The sequence below is a fragment of the Vulpes vulpes genome, chromosome 15, assembly GCF_048418805.1.
Source record: "Vulpes vulpes isolate BD-2025 chromosome 15, VulVul3, whole genome shotgun sequence".
NCBI lineage: Eukaryota > Metazoa > Chordata > Mammalia > Carnivora > Canidae > Vulpes > Vulpes vulpes.
Window position 1 is genome coordinate 84,663,879 of NC_132794.1, and position 25,172 is coordinate 84,689,050.

Genomic DNA, 25,172 nt, shown 5'->3' on the forward strand with positions numbered 1-25,172 from the left:
TCTTTTAAAAACTCCTTTCAAATTAGATGTTTTCCTATAGGTTTTTGGATTTGGTGGAGAAGAATGCTTTTTGGCTTGATAATGCTTAATTTTTCTGTCTTCTATGGGCCCAGTGAACTGCAGAGTGCCCAGAGGCACTTCTGTTACTTTGTATTATCCTTCTTCTACATCCATATGATCCACAAAAATAGTGGCCCTATGAGTGTTGTTTATTGTTCTTTCCCTAGTGCTTTTCATTGCATTTGATATTTCATAAAATTTTGCTAAATTAGTAGCTGGCTCTTTAACACCACACTCAATTTTTAATAAAATTGTTTTATTTATCTTTATCCTGGTATTTTATATCAATAGGCACTAAGCTCTTTGCGAAAGAATAGATCTTTATATCTGATGCAAAAAAGTATTGAACCAACAGATATTATATGAGGTTTCAGTGTGGCTTCCTTGAGAATGATACATTAGGTATTAAATTTTGTTTCATTGTTCATGATTTAAAATTAAAGAAACAAGCACAATTAAATGATCAAAAGAATTAAAAGTCAGTGGTAGAGAACCAATAGAATGATAGAAGGTTTTAGACTCCAGTCAACCTTTGTGAGTATTCAGAAGTAATGGGATTCAAATACTTAAATACTCAAAATAAATGATTACTTTCAGAATTTATGTTACTGTAATTAACTGTTGGTTTATAATTTTCAGTAACTTAATTTTAGTTCTCTGTAGATTTTTTGTATCTTTATAATATACAGAATTTATAAATTTAAGGAAGCTGAATTTTAAAATATGTCAGTTTTCATTAATTTTTTTCCTTTCTTTTTTTCCTTTCTTACTGTGTGAGGTTTTACTGTACTGTATGTGTAAATAAACTTTCATTAGCATGAAAACTTCTGGTTGGTATATATGACCTAAAATTGTAAAAGTAAAATGGCCAAAATTTGTTAACGCTGATTCCTTATTATTATTATTATAATTACTTTCTTTTTTCTTTAAAGATTTAATTTATTTATTCATGAGAGATACAGAGAGAGAAAGAGAAAGAGAGAGGCAGAGACATAGGCAGAGGGAGAAACAGGCTTCATTCAGAAAGCCTGATTTGGGACTCGATCCCAGGACTTCAGGATCATGCCCTGAGCCAAAGGCAGACACTAAACTACTGAGCCACCGAGGCATCCCTATTTAATTACTTTCATTTGTTATTTCTTTTTTTCTTTTTTTTTTTTTTTTTTGTTATTTCATTTAAGCTATTTTCTACTAGTAACTGGGAAAATTACTTTTCTCGGTTGATTTTCTTATTTGCAAAATATGACTAACAATTTATAAAGCTATGTTGGGTATTAAAGTAAATAAAAATAATAAAGTGCTTTAGCATAGTACTCAGTATATAGTATCACTCAGGTAATGATAAAAGGATTATTGTAGGAGGGTTTCATTAATATATAGTATTTGAAGGACTAGGTCATGTTTTATGCTTTTTTTCTTATTTAGAGAGGTAGAAGAAGAAGGAGGAGGAGTGGGGTAGTGGGAAGGGGAGAGACAAAATCCTAAGCAGGCACCAAGCCTAGCACAGAGACTAATATGGGGCTTGATCTTACAATGCTGAGATCATGACCTGAGCCAAAATTGAGAGTCAGATGCTCAACTGAATGAGCCACCCAAGCACCCTAAGGACTATATCTTTTGACTTTAAGTCTGTTTTAGCCAAAGAACTCTATGTCCAAAGTCCTTAAGGTATCATTTCCCAAGATCTGTTTGATCAAATGTCTGTTCCATGAAAGGAAAATAGGTATATTGTGGGGAAAAAAGGTTCTCTTTGGAAAATGCTACAAATAGTATCTACAATATAACTTGTCATTTCTAAGGCTTTGAGAAATCCTAAGAGTTATGTGAATTTCCTTAGCTGGCTATATTTAAATTTTATGTGTTCAGAGGCCATTTTTCTTAAAATAAGGGATCCTGAAGGTAGTGTGAGAATTGTTATCCTAGGGATTTCAGGGATTTTAAAGACTTTCCAAAGGGTCCTGGCTTATAATTTTTAAGGAAAGAATATGTAGATCCTCTGCTTTTTCCTAAAAGTGATCTGTCTGGGAACCTTGGCCTCCTTTCTCTTACTTTTGGCACTCTGCCCAGATGCCCTTGGATCTCTTTTATAACAGCTGGAGGAAGTGCCTCAGAGTCTTCCGTCCTGGGGGAGCATGAATCTTTACACTGTATTGTAGTGTTTTTGCACTTTTCAGATGTTCTAGATAGTACATATTGTTTTGTTTTTATAGTTGAGATAAAGGCTTAAAACTTTACAATATATATTTGGAATACAGTGTTAGAACATTTTCTTTATATCGGTTAAGGAGCTTTCACCGTCATTGTGCCCTTCACTGGGTCATCAGTCCTAGTATCTACCTGATACCATGCCTGCATTTGCTCCCTTTTTTCCCTATTTGATGCATACCATAACCATGATATTTGATACCTTGAGATGAACTCTGAGTACAGAGTTGTATCATGACATAGGATGTTAGTTGTTGGTGTGACTGGATGTACTTGCATCAATAAAAGAACATGTTTCTCCCCTTAAAAAAAAAAAAAAAGGAAAAAGAAACACCCCCAACCACCATCCCTCTGCAATATAACTTATCGTTTAGAGTTTTACTGTGAGATCAGGCTGAAGCCTGTCTTCTTGAAGACTTTTTTGCCTGAATTGGGCACTGCACTCTCTCTTGTACTTTCCTCAATTCTTGAACAGTCTCCCTTTTGAAGACTTTCTTATTGTATCACTTGGTGTCTGTTTCTAGAAAAGCTACCTGAGGTATTATGTTAGTTATCTACTATTGCATTTATTATTTCACAGGGTCAGCTGTCTGGAAGTGGCTTAGCTGGTTATTTCTGGCTGAGGTCTCTCATGAGGTTCCATCAAGGTGTCAGTGAGGGCTGTAGTCATCTGTAACTTGATAGGGCTTGGGGTATTTGCTTCTGTTATGACTGTTGGCAGAAGGCCTCAATTCCTTGCTACATAGGCTGTCTACAAGGCTGACTGATAATCCTCATGACATGGCAGCTAGCTTCCCCAAAATGAGTGATCTGAGGGAGGTTGAAATGGAAGCCATAATGTCCTTTATAATCTAATATCAGAAGTGACATACCTTTACTTCCTTTTTTAAATTTTTATTTTTATTTCTTTAAAGATGCATTTATTTACTCATGAGAGACAGAGAGAAAGAGAGAGAGAGAGACAGAGAGAGAGAGAGAGACAAAGCAGGCAGGCTCCCTGCAGGAGTCTGATATAGAACTCGATCCCAGAACTCCAGGATCACACCCTGAGCCAAAGGCAGATGCTCAACCGCTGAGCCACCCAGGCATCCCATACTTCTTTTTAAAAAAGATTTTATTTTTTATTTTATTTAGAGAGAGAGCATGTGCATGAGTGGGGGGAGGAGCAGAGGGAGAGGGAGAGAAGCAGACTCCGCACTGAGGGGAGCCCAATACAGGGCTCTATCTTATAACCCTGAGATCATGACCTGAGCTGAAACCTAGAGTCAGGCGCTTGACTAACTGAGCCACTCAGGTGTCCCACCTTTACTTCGGCTATATCCTACTGATCATATAGATCAGCCCTGGTAGAATGTGGAACAAGACTACACCAGAGATCTTTGGGAGCCATCTTGGAGGCTACCATACTTACTTCATAAAAGAAAGACACATCCTTCACTGATACCCATAGTATTAATCCATCATTACTACTACCATTGTGCATTATCTTGATGTGTAAAAATTCCAAGATGCCAAATAAAGGAGAAGTCTCCTTTAATAATTAATTAAGGGACTATATACATAAGGGTTTCTTTCTTTTCTTGTGCAGAAAAGGGTAAACCATGTTAAAAATACTATATCTTGTCCTGTGGTAGGATATTCTTAGTTCTGGTTCATGGTATTTAGTAATGACATAAGTGGGAGTAGTGAAAATTTTCATTTAAGGTCCCGATCTCTTTTGTTCTCCAGCTGTTGACAATGAATATATAATACTTTTATGAGGGAGTACTATGGAAGTACAGAAGTGAGAACATAGGAAAATTTGAAAGCAAAACTGTATCCTATATGTTTAAATATAAACAGTGCTTTTGGCTTATCTTAATACACATCCCTAGGATGTGTCATTTGCTGTAAAGAAAAACCTTTAAACATCCAAAATGATATGAGTTAGTAAAGTGGAATCTTTTAAACATGACTAGAGTATTTTTTGGGGCCGCCAGAATTTTGAAGTTATATTGACTAACCATTCTTTCATGTAAGTTGTGATTCAGAAAAACAGTTAAAAGCCATTTTGCCAAATTGTATCATAAATGGAAGTCCAGTTACATGTGTGATATTTCTTACTTCATATTAAAATAAAATAAGGGGCGCCTAGGTGGCTCAGCGGTTGAGCATTTGCCTTTGGCTCAGGGCATGATCCTGGGGTCCTGGATTGAGTCCCACATTGGGCTCCCTGCGTGGAGCCTACTTCTCCTTCTGCTTATGTCTCTGCTTCTCTCTGTTTGTCTCTCATGAATAAATAAATCAAATCTTAAAAAAAAAAAAAAGCTGGCTGCCAGACTGATTAGTTTCTAGAATGATCACCATATTTAACAAAATTAATGAGTTGTTCCTGACTTTTATACTTGATTTTATTTTCTTATTTCCAAAATTTAACACCAAAGGTTTATATATGTCCACATATTTACTGAAGGCATATTGTATTTTTTTATCATACTCCTCTTTTTGTAAATAATTTAGAATTCTATGTGTATATTACATTGCATTATTTTTTTCATTGCATTATTATAAATTAAAGAGAAACATCAGTTAAGTAATGAGAAGTGATTTATTATATTGTTTTTAAGTTTCATGAATGGATTAAACAATCACATTGAGTTTAAATAATCTTAATCTTGATGACTCTTGTAATTTTATAATTTATTCTCAGTGGTTTTCATAATGTTCCACAATACATATTAACTTTTGAATTTGAAACATGAAGTTAGACTTTTCCTGAGGGATAGTAAATACAATTGACTTAAAAGTTTGACTGTGAGGACTGGCTTTGCTAATTAGGTTTTAGGGTGGGCATTTATTGGTTAATTAAATACACTAAATCTGCAGCTTAGAGTTTTTAACTAAAAAGTATGTTGCTGACACGCCTGGGTGGCTTGGTCGGCCCAGGTTATGATCCCAGGGTCTTGGGATCGAGCCCCACATTGGGCTCCTTGCTCAGTAGGGAGTCTGCTTGTTCCTCTTCCTCAGTCCCTTTTCCTGCTTGTGCTCTTTCTCTTTCTCAAATAAAATAAATCTTAAAAAATAAATAAAAATTTAAAGTATGTTGTTAGTTCCTGAAAAAGCCCCATTCATCATGTTAAGATATTCATTTCCAATAAAAATTTACTTTTGGTTATATTAATTTAACATAATAAACTTAGGTTGTATTGATCAGTTATGTACTAATTGTAATGATAATTCAACCTAGAAGGAGAAAACTACCTTAATGCCTAAAGCTTTATGGCCTCAAAAATAAAATAAAAATACAAACATACTACATTAGAAAATGTAGTATTAGAGGAGTACCTGGCTGGCTCAGTCTGTAGAGCATGTTACTCTTGTTTTTGAGGTCATGAGTTTGAGCCCTACAATATGGGATAGAGTTTACTTAAAAAAATAAATATAGTATTAAAAAAATAACATGTTAAATTTGAAAAAAATCTGTAAGGGTGGTAGTCTGGAATGTAAATTTAAAAAGTGTGGCGGGGGGCAGCCCCCAGTGGCTCAGTAGTTTAGCGCCTCCTTCAGCCCAGGGCCTGATCCTGGAGACCTGGGATCGAGTTCCACGTCGGGCTCCCTGCATGGAGCCTGCTTCTCCCTCTGCCTGTGTCTCTGCCTCTCTCTGTGTCTCTCATGAATAAATAAATAAAATCTTTATAATAGTAATAGTAATAATAATAATAATAATAATAATAATAAAAAGTGTGGGGGATGTGTGCCTGAGTGGCTTGGTTAAACATCCAACTGTTGATCTCAGGTCAGGTCTTGATCTCAGGTTTGTGAGTTCAAGTCTCACATTGGGCTCCATGCTAGGTATGGAGCCTACTTTAAAAATAAAAATAAAAAAAATAAAAATAAAAATAAAAATAAAAAACAAAATAAAATAAAATAAAATAATAATAAAATAAAAATAAAAAATAAAAAACAGAAAACTAAACTCTCTAAATGTGAAAGAAGAGCATGTTCACATATTTTTTAAATGATGTGAGTAACCATTGGATTGTTTAAATGAGGATGTAATAGTTTTATTTATAATGTACTTGAAATTATATCCTTTACATCTATTTAAACTCCTGGTGAAAAAGGTTTAGGTACCAAAATAAAACTGTGAGGGGGACCATAGTATTTTTGAAATTCTTTTAACTGAGTACAAAAATACTGGAAGAACTGCTCTGAGGGATACCTAACTAAACTTACTTTCTGCATTGTGAGTTTATTTTTTATGGCATTAAAAAAAGTCATTTTTTAAAAAGATTTTATTTATTTGATAGAGAGATAGCAAGCGAAAGCAAGAGAGAGCATAAGTGGGAGGGAGGAGCAGGCTCCTACTGAGCAAGATCCTGGGATCATTACCTGAGCTGAAGGCAGGCACTGAACCCACTGAGCCACCCAGGTGCTCCAAGAAAAGTAATTTTTTAACTATTTAAATATTAAAGTTTTCAGAAAAAAAATCTTTTTTTTTCAGTGAAAATATGAGTTTTTATTTTTTTCCCCTATTCGATTCTCTTTTGGAGCCTTAAGTAGGGATATGGGTTCTCAGCCTTTTCTTCTCACTCTGGATGGATTGTCCTTTAAGCAGAGAGGAAGACAGAAAAAATGGATCTATAGTCATTCATTTACTTGTTCAGTCATTATTCATTCACTCAGCAAATAGTAATTGATTGCCTTCCATGTGCCAAACATTGTGTAAAGTGTTAAGGATACAGTGGTAAACTAGTTGGATAGGACCTTCTTCTAACAGACTTACAGTGGTAAAGATAGATCTTTGTCATCCAATATGGTAACTACTAGCTGTGTGCAGCTATTTAAATTTAAAGAAAATTAAAATTCAGGGTCCCAGTATTTATTATTGGCCATCGTAAGTGCTCAGTAGCCACATCTATCTAGTGGTTACCTTTTAAGAATGCAGATATAGAAAATATTCATCATCACAGAAAGTGCCATTAGATAATGTTGTGATAGACTACTAATTAAGAATTTACTGCACAGTGTGAAAAGTGCAATGATACGGATATGCAGGTTGCTATGGGAGGACACAGACAAAAACAAGCCTCAGGAAGTTGAGGAAGGCTTTTAAAGGAAGTGACATCTATATTGAGTCCTGAAGGGTGAATAAAAGTCATATAGAGAAAAAGAACTGGGAAGCACATTTCAAGAATAGCTTCTACAAGCCCTGGAAGTAGGAAGAAAATGGTATATTGAGTATACTATAATATGAGGCAGGAAATGGAGGAAGGTGCCAGATGATGTAGGGTCTTCTACAACATGTTCAGAAGTTTAAGCTTGACAGCTGAATTTCTATTTAGTTCCCTCACAGATAGCCATATTTTGAGTTGGTCAGTCAGAAGTCTACAAAACCTTAATATTAAGTTGGGCAACTGTCAAATTGTTTGAATTTACATTTAGTCTTCCTAATTGTCATGGTAACAAACAAGATTACTGTTTTTGAGCTATAAAGCCAAAAACTTATTCTTGACATTCAGTATGAAATACCATTTCAGTGTTTATATTCCATTTGTTAGAAGATTTAAAATGACTCTTGGGGGTAAAGAAGTTTTCTGTTAGGGTACCTGTGTGGCTCAGGATCGAACTCTTGATTTTGGCTCAGGTCACCATCTCAGGGTCGTGAGATTGAGCCTGCATCATGCTCCCTGCTCAGTGGGGAGTCTGCTGGAGATTCTCTCTCTCTCCCTCTGCTTCTCTCCCCAATCATTTTCTCTCTATCTCAAATAAATAAGTAAATCTAAAAAAAAAAAAAAAAAAGAAAGAAATTATCTGTTCTTTAGTGTGTGTGTGTTTCATTACTCTGCTAATTTTACTTTAGGGTGATGAAGAAACATTTGAAAATTATTACCGAAAACAAAGAAAGAAACAAGCAAGACTGGTATTGCAACCTCAGTCAAATATGGTAAGTATGTGAAATTTTTGAATTGATTGTGTTGTTACTTTTTGCCTCTTACACTGTTTTAGTTTCTTCAGAGCATGTAACACTATTCATTCAACAACAAATACTGAACACCTTCCATTTCCAATAATTGGTTTAGGTGCTAAGGGTATAGCAGTGAGCAAAACAAGTAAGTTCTTTCTCTCATGAGCTTACATTCTATTAGGGAAGGTAGTAAACAAATAAAATAAGCAGTGAATAAATAAAAAGTTAAACAAGTAGATATATAAAGTATCAGGGAGTGGTAATTCATTTCTGACAATATGGTAGACTATGTACTTTTAAGTTGTTCTTATGAAAAAACAAAGATGCTGGATAATGCATTTAAAATTTTTAAAAATTATTTTTAAATGCACTGAAGATTTGGTAGAAAAGTATAGTCAGGACAAAAACTTAAGTGAATATGGAATTACTCTGTATGTCGATTATGATGATAATTATGTGACTAAATATGTTTGTGAAAACTTGCAGAAACAGTATATGAAAAAGTGAGGTTTATTGTATTTAACTTATATCTCCATATATTCAACTATAAAATAAAACAGGAAAACCTAAATGAAGCAGAAATCCAGATAGGTTTAATGAAGCACTAATTGTGGCTTTTATCTTAGGGGTATCTGCTGAATTGGAAAGTATGAATTTTGAGGACATGGGAATACAGAGGCCTATGTCCAAAGCCTCCTAAAGGAGCTGATAAGAAGTTGTCTTCCTTAGAAAGCAGAGACTCCAAAGAATTAGAGCCTCACTATTAGGATGACCTAAAGATGAAAAACATCTAGGGACACCTGGCTGGCTTAGTCAGGAGAGCATGCAACTCTTAATCTTGGAATTAGGAGTTTGAGCCCCCTGTTGGATATAGAGATTTACTTAAAAAAAAATGGGCACAATGTTATTTAAAAAATCTAACAAGACCTCTCTGATCTTTCTGCTAAACACTATAAAGAAATTGCCTATCTTTTTTTTTTTTAAGATTTTATTTATTCATGAGAGAGAGAGAGAGAGAGAGAGAGAGAGAGAGAGAGAGAGAGGCACAAGCAGAGGGAGAAGCAGGCTCCATGTAGGGAGCCCGACATGGGACTTGATCCTGAGTCTCTAGGATCAGGCCCTGGGCTGAAGGCAGCGCTAAATCGCTGAGCCACCCGGGCTGCCCAGAAATTTCCCATCTTAAATGCTGGTTCTGAAGGAACAAGGAGAAAAAATCTTTAAAAATATATAACAAGCCATTTTTCACATGTATTTGCAACCCAAATTCATTCTATTTGGATAGTCAAAAAAAAAATCTCAAGTTGAAAATTCAGTTTGAAGTTGTTCTATGCTGATATTGCCCAGTAGAAGCAAATGCAGATTTCTCAACTTTCATATCATAGTTTCAAGGAAAATTAGTAAGTCACAGTCAAAAATAATTTTCAAACAAGTGAAAATCATTAAAAATATTGGCAACAGAAATAAGTTCTAAAAAGACTTTCAGTATTTGAATTATTAGCCATTTAATATAATTAAAGAAATAAACAGCAAGCTTGTCGATGTAAATAGGGAACATGAAGGAATGACCAAAATGAAGAAAAACCAAATAGAATACCTTGAAAATAAAGATATATTAACTAAAATTAAAAATGTTATGAATAGGTTTAGCAGTTGGTAAATTCTATTAGTTGATCTGAAGAAATTATCTAGAAAGCATCACAGACTTAAGAGGATAAGAATACAGAAGAGAAAAAAAAGACTACAGAAGAGAGATATAGGGAGATACAGGGAGAAAGTCTAACATCTAGTTGAAGTTACAGAAAGAGAAGATAGAATAAGTGGGACAGAAGAGTATTTGAGAACATAATGGCTGAGAATTTTCCAGTATGGACAAGAAATAGAAACTTAGAGATTCAAGCCCGAGGAATCCTAAGTAGGTAAGATGAAAAGAAATACACTTGGAAAGAACTTACAGTGAAACTGCAGAATGCAAAGATAAAGAGAAAATAGAAGATGTGAAAAATAGTATCAGCTAACTTAAGCTAATTGACATTTATTGAATACTCTACCCCAAATAGCAGAAATGCACATGCTTTTCAAATACACGTAGAAGTTTTACCAAGATAGAGCATATTCTGGGCTATAAAATAAATCTCAACAAATATAAAAGACTTGAAATCAGGCAGCCCCAGTGGCACAGTGGTTTGGCGCCACCTGTAGCCTGGGGTGTGATCCTGGAGACCCGGGATCAAGTCCCACATCCTGCTCCCTGCATGGAGCCTGCTTCTCCCTCTGCCTGTGTCTCTGCCTCTCTCTCTCTCTCTTCTCTGTGTCTGTGAATAAATAAATAAAATCTTAAAAAAAAAAAGACTTCAAATCATACAAAGTATGTCTTTTGACCATAAGATAATTAAATTATCCATATGCAAAAAAATGAATATTGACTTTTACCTCAACAATTCAAGAAATGGATCATGGACCTAAATGCAAGAGCTAAATTTATAAAACTTTTAGAAAAAGAAACGTTTTTGTGACCTTGGGTTAAACAGTATTTTCTTAGGTGACATACATAAAGTATGAACCATAAGAGAAAGAAATTGATAGATTGAACATCAAAATGAGAAACTCCTCTTCAAAATGCACTGTCAGGAAAGTGAAAAGACAGGTGGGGAGAAAATATTTGCAAAACTTGTGTTTAACAAAGGACTTGTACTCAGAATTTGTGTAACTAAATAATTAAAGACAAACTAATGGATAAAAGAAGATATTTTACTAGATACACAGATGAAAATTAAGCACATGAAAAGATGTTCAATATCGTTTTTCATCAGAGAAATGCAAATTAAAACCACAATTAGATACCACTATTTACCTACTTGAAAGGCTAAAATTAAAAAGATTGATAATAGCAAGTGCTGGTGAGATACGGAGCAACTGGAACTCTCGTATACTTCTGGTGGTTCTAAAAATTATGCAGCTGCCTTGGAAAATAGTTTGGCAATTTGTTATAATGTTAGGCATACACTTATCATACAGCCCAGTGGTCTTGCTTGTAGGTTTTTACTCACGAGAAATGAAAACAATGGAATGTTTAAAATGCTAAAAAAATAACTGTTGGGCAGCCCCAGTGGCGCAGCGGTTTGGCACCGCCTGCAGCCTGGGGTGTGATCCTGGAGACCCGGGATCAAGTCCCACATTGGGCTCCCTGCATGGAGCCTGCTTCTCCCTCTGCCTGTGTCTCTGTCTCTCTCTCTCTCTCTGTGTCTGTGAATAAATAAATAAAATCTTAAAAAAAAAAACTGTTAACCTGGTATTCTATATCTAGTGAAACAAAGGCAGAGAGAGTCATTTTCAGACAAAGAAGAGGAGAATTGGATACTAAGATATCCTTATTAAGAAAATTCTAAAGAATCTATTCCAAGCAAAAGGAAAGGGTGCCAAATAAAAGATATGAGATGCTAGAAGGAATGGATAGCAAAGAAAGTATAAATATGTGGATGAATCTATGTCAGTTGTAGAAAATAATGTTAATAAATATTCTGGACTTTAAAACAAGATAGAATTAGGGCAGCCCAGGTGGTTCAGCAGTTTAGTGCTGCCTTCAGCCCAGGGTGTCATCCTGGGGTCCTGGGATTGAGTCCTGCATCGGGCTCCCTGCATAAAGCCTACTTCTCCCTCTGACCGTGACTCTGCCTTTCTTTCTCTTTCTCTGTCTCTCATGAATAAAGAAATAAAATCTTAAAAAAAAATTAAACAAGATAGAATTAAAATGCACAACAACAAAAGCATAAACATGATATGGGAATTAATAAAATGAAACTATGCTGCAGTTTTCTGAATTGTCCAAAAGAGTAAAAATACTGATGATTTTAGATTTTGCATATTTTAAATATGCATAATGTAATTCTGGAGTAACCAGTAAAAGAATAGAAATGGGGTGTATACTTACATATAATATAAAAAGACCTAGAATGATAGAAAATAAAATATTCATGTCTTAGAGTTGATAAAAAAATGGTAATTGAAACCTGTAAGCACTTGATAACATTGGTTAAAAATATATAATGCCAGATTGCCACAACTAAAAGGACATCCATAGTAGATTTTTAAGTATGTCTTAGTATCTAATAAACCACATAAAATATCAGTAAGAATACATGACATGCTCGATAGACTTGATCTAATGAATCATGTAGAAGCCTACTGTAACAACTGTAAAACAACTTCTCAAGCACACATGGCACATTATAAAATGTGACTATAAATGTTATAAAGGAAGTATCAAGAGATATCAAACATCTGGTATCGTATAAACTCCTTTCTTTCTGATCATAGTATTTTCTTTTATTTTTGAAAGATTTTATTCATGAGACACACACACACAGAGAGGCAGAGACATAGGTAGAGGGAGAAGCAGGCTCCCTGCAGGGAGCTGGATGAGAGACTCGATCCCAGGATTCTGGGATCACGCTCTGAGCCAAAGGCAGATGCTCAACCACTGAGCCACCCAGTACCTTGATCATAGTATTTTAAGCTAAATGGTAAAAAACATTTCTTTTCCAACAACCTGAAAAGAACTTCCCAGGTGTTTGAAAATTTTTATCACATTTATGAAATATGCAGAATACAACATTTAAACTTAATTAAAATAATGAAATATTTCATGTAATAAACTTCTAAGAATGAAATTCAAATGATAAAATATTTTTCTATATGCCTTTTGTTAAGGTTATTAACATGCAATTACAGATCATTTTTAAGGAGTTTGACTTTTATTATGAATCAGATATAAAGTCATTGAAGGTTTTTAGCAGAAGATATCAAGATTTGATTACTCTTTAAAAAGTATTCTGATAGCTGTCTGGAGAATAGACTGTAGAGAGCAAGTCTGAAAGCTGGTGAGACTGGGTAGGAGAATGATGAGAGAGAAATTATGTGAGAACTTTCACGTAGTGAAATTCTGCACAAGTGAGAAATTACGGTGGCTTGAACTAGCTTATTGAGAAGAGGGTTCTGAAATTATATTTACTTTTTAACTTGTTTATTGTCTGTCTCCTTTTGAATGTAAGTTCCATAAGGATAAGGACTTTCTGGTTTTTACTAGTATATCTCTGGTGCTTTAAAAATGTATGTTGCATATAGTAGATTCTCAGTAATTATTTGTTAATAAATGATGTAGTGACTTGAAACTTACTTTTATGTTACCAGTATTTATTGGTTTAAATTTATTTTTATTTTTCATTTAAAGCCTGAAACAGTTGATGGGTATAGAAGATATTTCACTCAAATTGTAGGGTATGTATCTAATTTGGAAATAACTATTATTTTTATGTTAAATGTCAGAACTGCTTGTTTTCTATTTGGGTTTTTTTGTTTTGTTTTGTTTTTGTTTTTTTAACATACAGTATGTTGGTAATTACTGTTTTTAGGTTCTTTGTGGTGGAAGATCACATTTTACATGTGACCCAAGGATTAGTAACCAGGGCATACACTGATGAACTTTGGAACATGGCCCTCTCAAAGATAATTGCTGTCCTTAGAGCTCATTCAGTAAGTCAGACAAATTATGTTACTAAATTTTTAATTCAGTTACTTCAAGAACTTCCTAAATGCATAATGTCAGAAGAAAACTAACTCCATCTTTCTGCATCTTTTGATAGCAGCTCAGATTTGGAAGTAGTAATGTTAGGCTTTTGTTTGGTAACACTGAGCTGTGATTTTGCAACTGACTGGGGCTTCTCAAGGCACTTTTAGTCCAGCATTATAGAAAATGAAGAATTAAGCTGGTCTCATTAGTCTCAACTGACCTCTTCATTAGATCACTGAAAAGGACCGTGAAGAAAGGGTTTTTAATTATCATTCCAAATTCTTTGTTTCCAAAATAAACTCCACCATTAAAACTCAATTGAACTTGTTCTTCGATGTTTATAATTTGTTTGCTGTAACACAGTTACAAATATCCTAAAAATATGCAATTGTCAAAATTTGAACTCATTTGAAATAATGAATCTTTATGTAATTTTTTAAATGAATTGAAGTAAAATGATCAGATATTTGCATAATACACCTTTTGTGGAAATAATATGTTAGTGTTATTTATAAAGACTGTTATTGAGCATAGAGATTGAAAATATTTTAAAGGGATATTAGCTTATGTAGTATTTAGATTATAAAAATACTATATTTTTAATTTATCAGGATTGTAGATTCTTTATATAGTATTTGTCCAGTCAATTATAACTTTATCTAACATACCAATGAAGAACGATGTTTTTTCATGGTTTACACTCAGACCAGCTCTGAATATGTAAAATTATAGCGTGCTTCCTACTAATTATATGACATCAAATACAAAGTCATAAGGTATTAAATGCAACATATCACACTAAAAATCTTGTTAAATGCTATTAAGGGGACAGAATGAGTTTCACTATCCTTTTGAAACAGATTAGTTTTTTTGGTGAATTAATAAGAAGAATCTTCAGTTGTCATTCTTATATTGGAATAACATTTCATGTAATACGGATACTTCAGGTACATTCTGTTATGGTTTTTCTCCAAGAATTTTTACTGAATAGAGGAAGCCAGCCATGGATCCAACTAATAATCAAGATTTTAAATTTATAATAAGTCTGGCATACTAAAGGAAAACTTTTCAGGTTTGGTTTGTTTTTAATCAAATGATCCTGGTTTATATTTGTTTCCTTGTTTCTATTTCCATCCCTTTACCTCCCTCCCCCAGTCTTATTGTACTGATCCTGACCTTGTTCTGGAACTGAAGAATCTCATTGTGATATTTGCAGATACTTTGCAGGTGGGTAATATTCTAATTTTCATTTAATGCCTATTTTGATCATATAAGGATATACAAAATACAGACCATGCTCATTTATTTTATTATGGATTAATGGGAAAAAATTAGTAGTAACCAAATGTGTGCTTATGTATTGGTATTCCAAGACTTTTCAGTTCTCTGCTGCTTCCTGATTATGAAGCTTGGACAGAGCTAAGGAAATATTACCATCTTTTTATTTATTATTTATTTATTTATTTATTTATTTATTTATTTATTTATTTATTTATTTATTTATTTATGATAGTCACACACAGAGAGAGAGAGAGAGGCAGAGACACAGGCAGAGGGAGAAGCAGGCTCCATGCACCGGGAGCCCGACATGGGATTCGATCCCGGGTCTCCAGGATCGCGCCCTGGGCCAAAGGCAGGCGCCAAACTGCTGCGCCACCCAGGGATCCCAATATTACCATCTTTTAAAATATTGGTCATTTGGTTAGAATAAATTGTTTATTTAGATATTTTTATAATTAAAAAAAAGTGCAGAGTGTAGTGGAAAGAACTCTGAACTAGAATGAGAAGATACAAGATCTGCTTTAGGACAGTGAGCATGGGCTCTGGGAGTCACACAAGACCCTGAGTTTATATTTCACTTCTGCTTTGACTAATTGTATGTTTACAATTTTTCTAAGCTTTAGATCCTCACTGGTGGAAATGATTTTATTACTAGTTTTGGGGATTGTTCTGAGTTGTAAGTGTGATAACAAATATGAAAACATGTAGTTTGAAAGCTGTATCCACTCATTTCCTTCCTAATTTCAGGTGTACTATGACTGAGCAAACCATTTTACTTCTGTCTTTTTCTTTTTTTAAAATAAGATTAAAATTGAATTGTCTCAAAATTCAGTGCCTTTGTGATTTTCAGTAACAAAGTTTTAAGCTTGTCCCTTTTTTTGATCGTGGATGGTCAAGAATTAATTGCGTTTTGTTTTCATGCTTAAACTTACAGGATTTTTATGGTTGGAAGAACATTTCATGAAACATAGATTAGCATTTTCCAAAGTGTGGTAATAGATGTTACTTTATTTTTTTTTTTATTTTCTTATTTTTTTTTTTAGATGTTGCTTTAAAAAGAGTTCTGTGGTCAAAAACATTTGGGAAATAAGTGAAGTAAAACAGATTTCTACACTAAAAGCCTTTCTCAGAGCAGATTTATACCATATGATTCCAAAAGGAAGGTATTTATGCAGTATTTTCCCAGTATATTTGACCCTTGAATCTTTTTTCCCCCATATGACATCTTGTAGATCTAGAACTTTATATAATATGCTTTGGGAAATGCTAATTTAAACTATTTGCTTCATCACAAGAGTCTTCATCCTAGAATAATAGTTATCTACTTGATTATTAAATCTAAGAAGATTTGACATACTACTTTAGTCAATTATTTTATCTTATATCTTTATTAATTTCTGTGCCTTATACTGTAGCATCAGGATAATGCGGATTTTTTTTCATGAATCTGTAATACTGATTTCTCTGCAAAATAAAAACTTCTGGTAAGTCTTATCAGAGAGTACCTTAATTTTTTTAGGTTTATCTTTGAGTAACTTGAGGGAGTTTTGTTGCCCTTAATGACTAAAAACATTACTACTCAAGACATGGTGGGGATAACACTCGCTGGCCTGGAAAAAGTCACTAGTCCACCAGCTCTTATGGATCCATAGCAAAAAGGAACTTCCTTCAGGATATAAGTCAACTACATCACTAACAAAGCTTACCTCAATTGGCATTTATTTTGTAGCAAGACTTTTTTGTGTAGATCAGCTGCATTGATTTGTATTCTGATACAAGCTCCTTATCTCTTTATAAACCATGAGGGACTGTTCTGAACTGGCACTTTGGGTACAACTGAATGTGGTATAAATGTGCTGTGGTTCCAAGGATCTCTAGAGAATCAGAGGAAAGGGATAGACAATATGTAGGTATAATAGAGGCAGTAGAAAGTAACAGTAATAGATGTATAAACCCTTGTAAGTATATCTTTCTAATCTTACTGCTTTGAAATAAGATTCAGGAAGACAAATATGGACAAACTCCTTATTACTTACTTATTCAGAAATCCTGCAGTATTTTCATTCCAATGAAAATTGACAGGCTGCGTACTCTGTGGGCCTTATACATAATTAATAAATGCTGACTTCTTAAGTTATTATTTTTTTAGGGAGGTGGGGAGGGGCAGAGGAAGAGAGAATATCCAGTAGGCTCCACACCCAGTACAGAGCCTGACGACCCTGAGATCATGACCTGTGTGAAAATTAAGAGATGGACATTTAACTGAGCTGCCTGGGTGCCCCCCCCCCCAGGTTGTACCTTTTTTTTTTTTTTTTAAAGATTTTATTTATTTATTCATGAGAGACACACAGAGAGAGGCAGAGAGAGAAGCAGGCTCCATGCAAGGAGCCCGATGCGGGACTCGATTCCTGGACTCCAGGATCATGCCCTGGGCCGAAGGCAGGCGCTAAACCGCTGAGCCACCCAGGGATGTTCCAAGTTGTACCTTTTAATTGAAGAATTGGGGATTGTTCTGAGTTGTAAGTGTGATAACAAATATGAAAACAAATATAAAAACTAAGAAATATTGCTTGATATTTACTTTTGAAAATGGACACTTTGCCACCCTAAGGAAAATTTTCATATTTCATTTTATTATTTAAAGCTGACTAAATAACATTGACAAGTAACACCAGCATATTATAGTTCTGTTAATTGCCTATTAAGCAATCAGAGGTAAACATTTAGGGCAGCCTGGGTGGCTCAGCGGTTTAAGCGCCTGCCTTTGGCTCAGGGCGTGATCCTGGAGACCCAGGATCGAGTCCTATGTCGGGCTCCCTGCATGGACCCTGCTTCTCCCTCTGCCCGTGTCTCTGCCTCTCTCTCTCTCTCTCTCTCTCTCTCTCTCTCTATCGTAAATAAATAAACAAAATCTTTTAAAAAAAAAGAAGTAAACATTTATGATTCATGCACTAACATTTTTGGAGCACCCACCATATGCTAGTAGCTAGGTGATGTGTAAAATGATACAGACTTAAAAATCAGTAAGACAGTAGGGATATAAAAATCCTTCAAGAAATTTACAGCTTTGTTGTAAACAAGATGTATAGGACATATTAATATAGCAGTATATTAAAAAGCTTTGGGCTTGCAGAAGACGGAATATCTAACTTTGATTCCAGGAGTTGGGAAAGTCTGTATCGAAAGTTGAAATGTGAGTTGTAATTTAAAAGAGGAGTTCAGCAAGTACATATCAAGAAAGGGCTATGAATGGCAGAGAAAATTAAATAGCATGTGTAAAATATAGATGGAAGGATAGTATGATGAGCATGAGATTGGTCAAGCAGCTTGATTGTGAAAGAAACTATAGTAGATGGGTGTGAGCAAAGAAAGGCAAATAGTGGTAATGAACCTGACAAGGTAGTTTAACCCAAATTATGGCAGGACTTGTGGGACTTTAGTAATAAGCCTTTGGTAGTTTTTAACCAGTGGAATGGCATGATCAGATTTGTACTTTAAATGATAATTTGGAGTCTTGACAATACATTGAGTTGAAAGAGACAGATGGTTGGAACTTTAGGAAGCTCTTACCGGTCTAGGCAAGAGTTGTGAAGGACTGAAATAAAGCAGTGGCACTGGGAATACTTCTGGAAAAATAAGTGATGGAGAAGAATGACAGATTTGAGATTTGTGAAGGAGATAAAATCAAAAGAATTTGGTAAATGATTAGATATGTTTGTCTGTGGGATCATTTAGATGTTTTTTTTCAAGTTTCTTACCTGATAAACTGGATTGATGGTAGAACTATTACACAAGAAATAGGAAAAACACTTTGTTTAGCTGGAAAGGGAAGAAATAAGTTAACTCTAGCATGCTTCTTGACAGACTGGAGATATCTAACAGGTGTTGGAATTAAATATTTGGAACTTTTCAGAGGCAAAACTAGAGATGTAGATTCAGAATAATCAGAGAAAATAGTGTTTGAGGTCAGTAGATTTCAGATTATGCTAGAGACCTAGAGGAAGAATTTAAGGATAGAGATAGAAGAAAAAGGGAAACTGAAGGACTGTTTATAGATAAGAGGAGAACAAAGGAGAGAGAGTGGTGTTACAGAATCAAAGCAGACAAATTTTAAGAGAGGTAGAGTGAGATATTGACTTTTATATTTAGGAGGTAATCTGTGACATTGTTGCAGTTTTAAAGGAATAGGAATGGCAGATTGTAGTAGGTTTGGCTATGAAGAGAGTAACAAAAGGAGGAAGCTGGCAGGGCACAGCACATCTAGGAAGGGCTTTTTTGTTTTTTCTTACTTGGTTTAAAGATGGGAGGTAATTAGCATATTTATCTAGCTAAGAGAAAGGAACTAGTGGAAGTTAAAGACAACAGTGAATAGATAGGCCTTGGAGTAGTTCCTGCAGGATTAAGAATAAAGAGGAGGGAAACCTTGAAGGGAAAAGGGACAACTCTGTGAGGTCAAGAAATGTTTGGTACTGAAATGGGTAAAATTTCAACGACTTTGGGTTTAGAAAGTAATAAAGTTTTGGAGAGTGTATGTTTGATGCAGAGATGTACATTTTCCCTCTACAGTGAAGTTGATCTTAAATTGAAGGTGCAAAAGGAAGCCAACGCGTTTCAGACGAAATATATTCCCTTTTCTTCTTTTATCCTTTTTAGGGACCACTTTCCAAGACACTATTATGTAGATCACTTATCTTGAACTTTTTCTCCAGTTTTGACTTCTGATACTTCTTAAGGTTAACAATGTAATCCAGACTGAAAAGAGAGAGAAGAAATGGAAAAATTATTCCAGCTTCATAAAACTCTTTATAGGCTCTTTCTTACTTAATGCAATCTAGTAGAGAGTCAAAAGGATATTTTCTTTTCATACTGTTGGAATGACATACAAGATGATATAGTGATCACTTTTAAACAATTATTCAGTATTCCCAACATTTCTCTAATGAATATATCTTTACTTATTTGACTTGCTTATCTGCTTTTGTTGTGTTTTAGGGTTATGGTTTTCCAGTGAACCGACTTTTTGACCTTTTATTTGAAATAAGAGATCAATACAATGAAACACTTCTTAAGAAATGGGCTGGAGTTTTCAGGTTAGTCTAAAGGCCATAAAACCTTAATGTAACAGTGAAGAAGTTTGTCAGATGCTAAAGTGATTGATTTTACATTAGCAATGAAAAATGCTTACAATAATTTTTTATTGTAAAATATACATAGCAAATTTTGCCGTTTTAACCTTTTTAAAATGTACAGTTTCATGACATTAAGTACATTTATATTATTGCACCCATCCCCACTATCCTTCAGAACTTTTTCATCTTCCCAAACTGAAACTATATCAATTGAACATTAACTCTCTAGTCCCTTCTTCTACTCCCTGGCAATCACCATTCTAGTTTGTTTCTATGAATTTGTCTACTCTAGGTACTTCATATAAGTGCACTCATACAGTGTTTGTTTTTTTGTATTTGGATTATTTCACTTAACATAATATTTTCAAGGTCCATCCATGTTGTAGTTTGTATCAGTATCTCATTCTTTTTCAAGGCTGAATAATTCAGTTCCATTTATATGGATATTATCACATTTTATTTATCCATCTCTGGGTATTTGGGTCATATGCACCTTTTGCTGTTATGAGTAATGCTGCTGTGAACACTGATGTACAAATATATGTTTGAGTTCATGTTTTCATTTCTTTGGGGTATATATCCAGAAGTGGGATTGATGGATTATATAGCAGATATATGTTTAATAAATTGAGGAACTGGCATACTAGTTTTTCCACAGTGGCTGAACAGTTTATAATAAATTTTTAATTGTACTGCTTTTAGTTCTAATCTCTGAATTTTTTCCCCCAGTAAATAGATATAAGGCTGTAAGTATTCAAAGGTATTTAGTATTAGAAATAGAGATTTAGGGATCCCTGGGTGGCGCAGTGGTTTAGTGCCTGCCTTTGGCCCAGGGCGCGATCCTGGAGACCCGGGATCGAATCCCACGTTGGGCTCCCGGTGCATGGAGCCAGCTTCTCCGTCTGCCTATGTCTCTGCCTCTCTCTCTCTCTCTCTCTCTCTCTCTGTGTGTGTGTGTGTGTGACTATCATAAATAAATAAAAATTAAAAAAAAAAGAAATAGAGATTTTTAAATTTTAAATTTTATTTGAAGAAAGTGCTATTTTTACAAAAAACTAGAGTAAAAATCTTTAAGGTGGGGCACGTGGGTGGCTCAGGGGCATGTAGGTGGTTCAGAGGTTGAGCTTCTGCCTTTGGCTCAGGTCATGATCCCAGGTTCCTGAGATTGAGTCCCACATCACGCTTCCTGCAGGCAATCTGCTTCTCCCTCTGCCTATGTCTCTGCCCCTCTCTCTCTATCTCTCATGAATAAATAAATAAAATCTTTAAAGGATCTAATTAGGAAAATTACTTTTGCTTTAATCACTTGCTTGTAGGGAATGGACAAAGTATTTTAAGATTATAATTTTGTATTGCCTTGAAAAGAGAAATCTTTTCCCTAATTCTAAAACTCTTTTTCCCTCTCTCCTCCTTCCCTTCTTCCCTCCTTCCTCTTTCCATTTCTTCCTTTCTTTTTTTTCTTTCAAAAAAACATGTAAGTCTTGAGATCTTACATCTAGGTCATCCAAATATGATAGAAATGACATGGCAATAATACTTGATGAGAGTAAAACAGAGGATATATGAAAGAATTTAACGTAGGTTGGCATTTGCCTCATTAGTTTTCAAAACTGAGTAGTGTTGACCTTCTGAATATTGTAATAAAAATCTTTTAAAAATACTTAGGTGTTCACAAGGTGATACGCTTATTAAAAACAACCAAATAAATTCTTATTTGCACTTTTTGTATTAACATTCCTTAAGGGTTATATTGTCAGGATGTTGTCTCAAGTGGACAGTTGACAGTCTTGATGAAACATGTATAAGTGTCAACAATTTTTGATCTTTAGTATTTTAGAAATATTGGTAGTGCTTATTGGTAATCTATAATGTATATGCTATGATGTAATATGATAATATGACATCTTTCTATATAAAATCTTTATACACACACACATATAATCTTCAGTTACAGGGTTGATGTTATTGTCCTCTTCAGAAGATTATTTAAATTTTTACAATTGCTGATAGATTTGTGTTGACCCAGCCATTTTCTCTTATTTATCATAAGACTTATATAGTATGAGGGGACACCTGGATGACTCAGTTGGTTAAGTGTCTCATTCTTAATTTCGGCTCAGTTCATGATCTCAAGGTCATGAGATCGAGCCCTGTTGCTCAGTGCAGCATCTGCTTGAGAGCCTCTTCTGCTCACTCCTCCCCACCCCGCCCCATTCTCTCTCTCTCTAATAAATAAAATAAATCTTAAAAAAACCCCAAACTTTTAGTAGTCAGTGTTCCCCAAGATTGAGGAGACCATGAGGTATTGTTTTCTCTCTGGGAAGCTAATGGGTTCATTTAGATGGAGATAGGATTAATGTTATCTTCCATTGTAGATAGGGAGGATAATGGATGATAGCATGTCACTTATAATGCATAATTCTCAAGTATATTTGGCTTCTACTTTCAGTATCCCTTATAGATCACACTTTTTGCTTAGATTTTTAAGAAGTGGCAGAGGAGTGCTTGGCTGGCTTAAGTGGTAGAGTATGTGACTCGATCTTGGGGATGTAAGTTTGAGCCCCATGTTGGGTGGTATATAAAGATTACTTAAAAATAAAATCTTGAAACAAATAAGAGAAGTAACAGAATTTAAGCTTTTCTTATCCTTATTTTCAAAGATTTTACAAGTAGTGAAGTGACAGCCTAACAATGGCAAAAAAGTAAAAGTTATCATCAATACTGAATAATTAAGACTTGGCTATTTCTGTGATAGAATTTATAGTCTTAACTATTGTTATAGGTTATCTGTGTGTGATTCTAACTATATTGTGAACATCAGTGTTGTTTATATTCTTGATTGCCTAGCCCCTAGTGCTTTACACAGCATAGTAACTCAGTAAATGTTTATAGACTTCAGTTCAGTAAACAGTCCCTTTTAAGACTACATTAACATTTTCAGAATGTGAATGTACATTCAATAAATTATCTTTCCTTGCATATTAATAGATTCCTTGGCATTTGTGTAAAATAGTTTATGGTCTTTTTTTTTAATTTATCATTTTCTAGAATATGTGTATTTTATTTTATTTTTAATTTTTATTTATTTATGATAGTCACAGAGAGAGAGAGAGAGAGAGAGAGAGGGGCAGAGACACAGGCAGAGGGAGAAGCAGGCTCCATGTACCGGGAGCCCGATGTGGGACTCGATCCTGGGTCTCCAGGATCGCGCCCTGGGCCAAAGGCAGGTGCCAAACCGCTGCGCCACCCAGGGATCCCTAGTTTATGGTCTTCTAGTAGTCTTCTACACTGGAATTTTAATTAGAGTGTTATAGAGTGTTATGTTAGCTTCAGGTTTGCAGTATAGTGGTGCAGCAATTCTGTGTTACTCAGTGTTTATCAAGATAACTGTACTCTTTTTTTTTTTTTAAGATAAGTGTACTCTTAATTCACTTTACCTGTTTCACCCATTGCCCACCCACCTTCCCTCTGATAACCATCTGTTTGTTCTCTGTAGTATAGTTTTCCTTTTAACTCCTTATTTTAAAGTGCTATTTAAAAGGAAATAGAATTAGTTGAAGCTTCTCACAGTATTTAAAGTGAATAAGAGTCTTATTCCTCCCTACTCCCGATCAATCTCATTGTAAGTACTTCGTGTACTGTAACAATTTACAAACCTGAGCTTTTATTTCCGGCCTCTCATCAAGACCCCAGACCCATTTATCAGTGAGATATCAGTCATCCATTGCTGAAGCTGTATCATCCTCTTATATTCCTTACCTCAGCAGATGTCTCTGATGAGGTGACATTTACATCATTTGTCCACTTGCCCTATTTAGAAACCACAAATTCATCCAGATCACACCTTCCCTCATAATCCTCATTTAGTTTTTAAATCCTGTCTATATATTCTACTTCTTAAAGCTCTTGTTTTTGTTTTTGCCACTTTTTTTCTGCCCCCACTAGGACAGCTTTTTTTTTTTTTTAAGATTTTATTTATTTATTCATGAGAGACACACACACACAGAGAGAGAGAGAGAGAGAGAGAGAGAGAGAGAGGCAGAGACACAGGCAGAGGGAGAAGCAGGCTCCTTGCAGGGAGACCAACGTGGGACTCGATCCTGGTCTCCGGGATCAAGCCCTGGGCTGCAGGCGGCACTAAACTGCGGAGCCACCGGGGCAGCCCTAGGACAGCTTTAATTCAAATCCTCATCACCTTTTATGTAGATTATTCTTCAGTTTTTCTCACTGGCCTCTTTGTGCCTTATTGTCCTTTCCAGTTTATCATCCACATAGTGGGCATGTGACATTTCTCTGCCTAAAACCTATTAATGGTACTCCAGGATAAAATCTGGGTGCCTCAGTTTGTCCACCTGCCCGGCCTCATTTACACCATGTCTTTTGTATACTTGATACTCCAGTAGTGCTGCACTACCGGTGGTTTATTCCCTCCCACATTCATACTTTCTTTACCCTAATGCTTTTGCTTGTTATGTTCCATCTTTCTGAAATGCTGTTCTTCCATAATCTCTTTAGAAGTATTTCTTTTTCATCTTGAAAGATCCTACATAGCTCATGGCTTCTCTATAACACTTTCCATGAGATACCCCCCTCCTACCCTGATAAACTTAATCATTTCTTCCTTTGTACTATTTCTGAACCTTACACGTCTTTTATTGTATGTATAGTACATTATTATAAACACTATTGTTTTCATATCTGTATCTCCTATTAGGTTGAGAACAAAGATCTTGATTTTATCTTCATGAAGTAGGGAATTTTCATCACAATTATCCGAGAGCCTGGCACACAATAGGTGCTCAATAAATATTAGTCAAGCTAAACTGTTGATTAAAAGAAAGTTGATGATTGGACAGCAAGTATGTTTGGACAGTTTGGGTTATGTGACAGTAACAAAAAATGCCCTATATCTCAGCAGATGAATGCAGACATTTTATTTCTCCCATAGAAGTCCCTAATGGGTCCATGATCCAGGCTGTTTGCA

The 25,172-nt window shown here is 34.9% G+C and overlaps 1 protein-coding gene across 12 annotated transcripts in view; it reads left to right on the top strand.

Moving 5' to 3' along the window:
* The window catches only part of EXOC6 (exocyst complex component 6), a 352,011-nt gene that overhangs the window by 210,889 nt on the left and 115,950 nt on the right, over positions 1–25,172 (top strand). For all 12 annotated transcript variants that reach the window (XM_072739522.1, XM_072739519.1, XM_072739524.1 and 9 more), the window contains 5 exons: positions 8,108–8,191; positions 13,440–13,486; positions 13,621–13,741; positions 14,934–15,005; positions 20,052–20,149. In XM_072739522.1, coding sequence (XP_072595623.1) covers positions 8,108–8,191; positions 13,440–13,486; positions 13,621–13,741; positions 14,934–15,005; positions 20,052–20,149 — 422 coding nt within the window. The remainder of the gene's footprint in view (positions 1–8,107; positions 8,192–13,439; positions 13,487–13,620; positions 13,742–14,933; positions 15,006–20,051; positions 20,150–25,172) is intronic.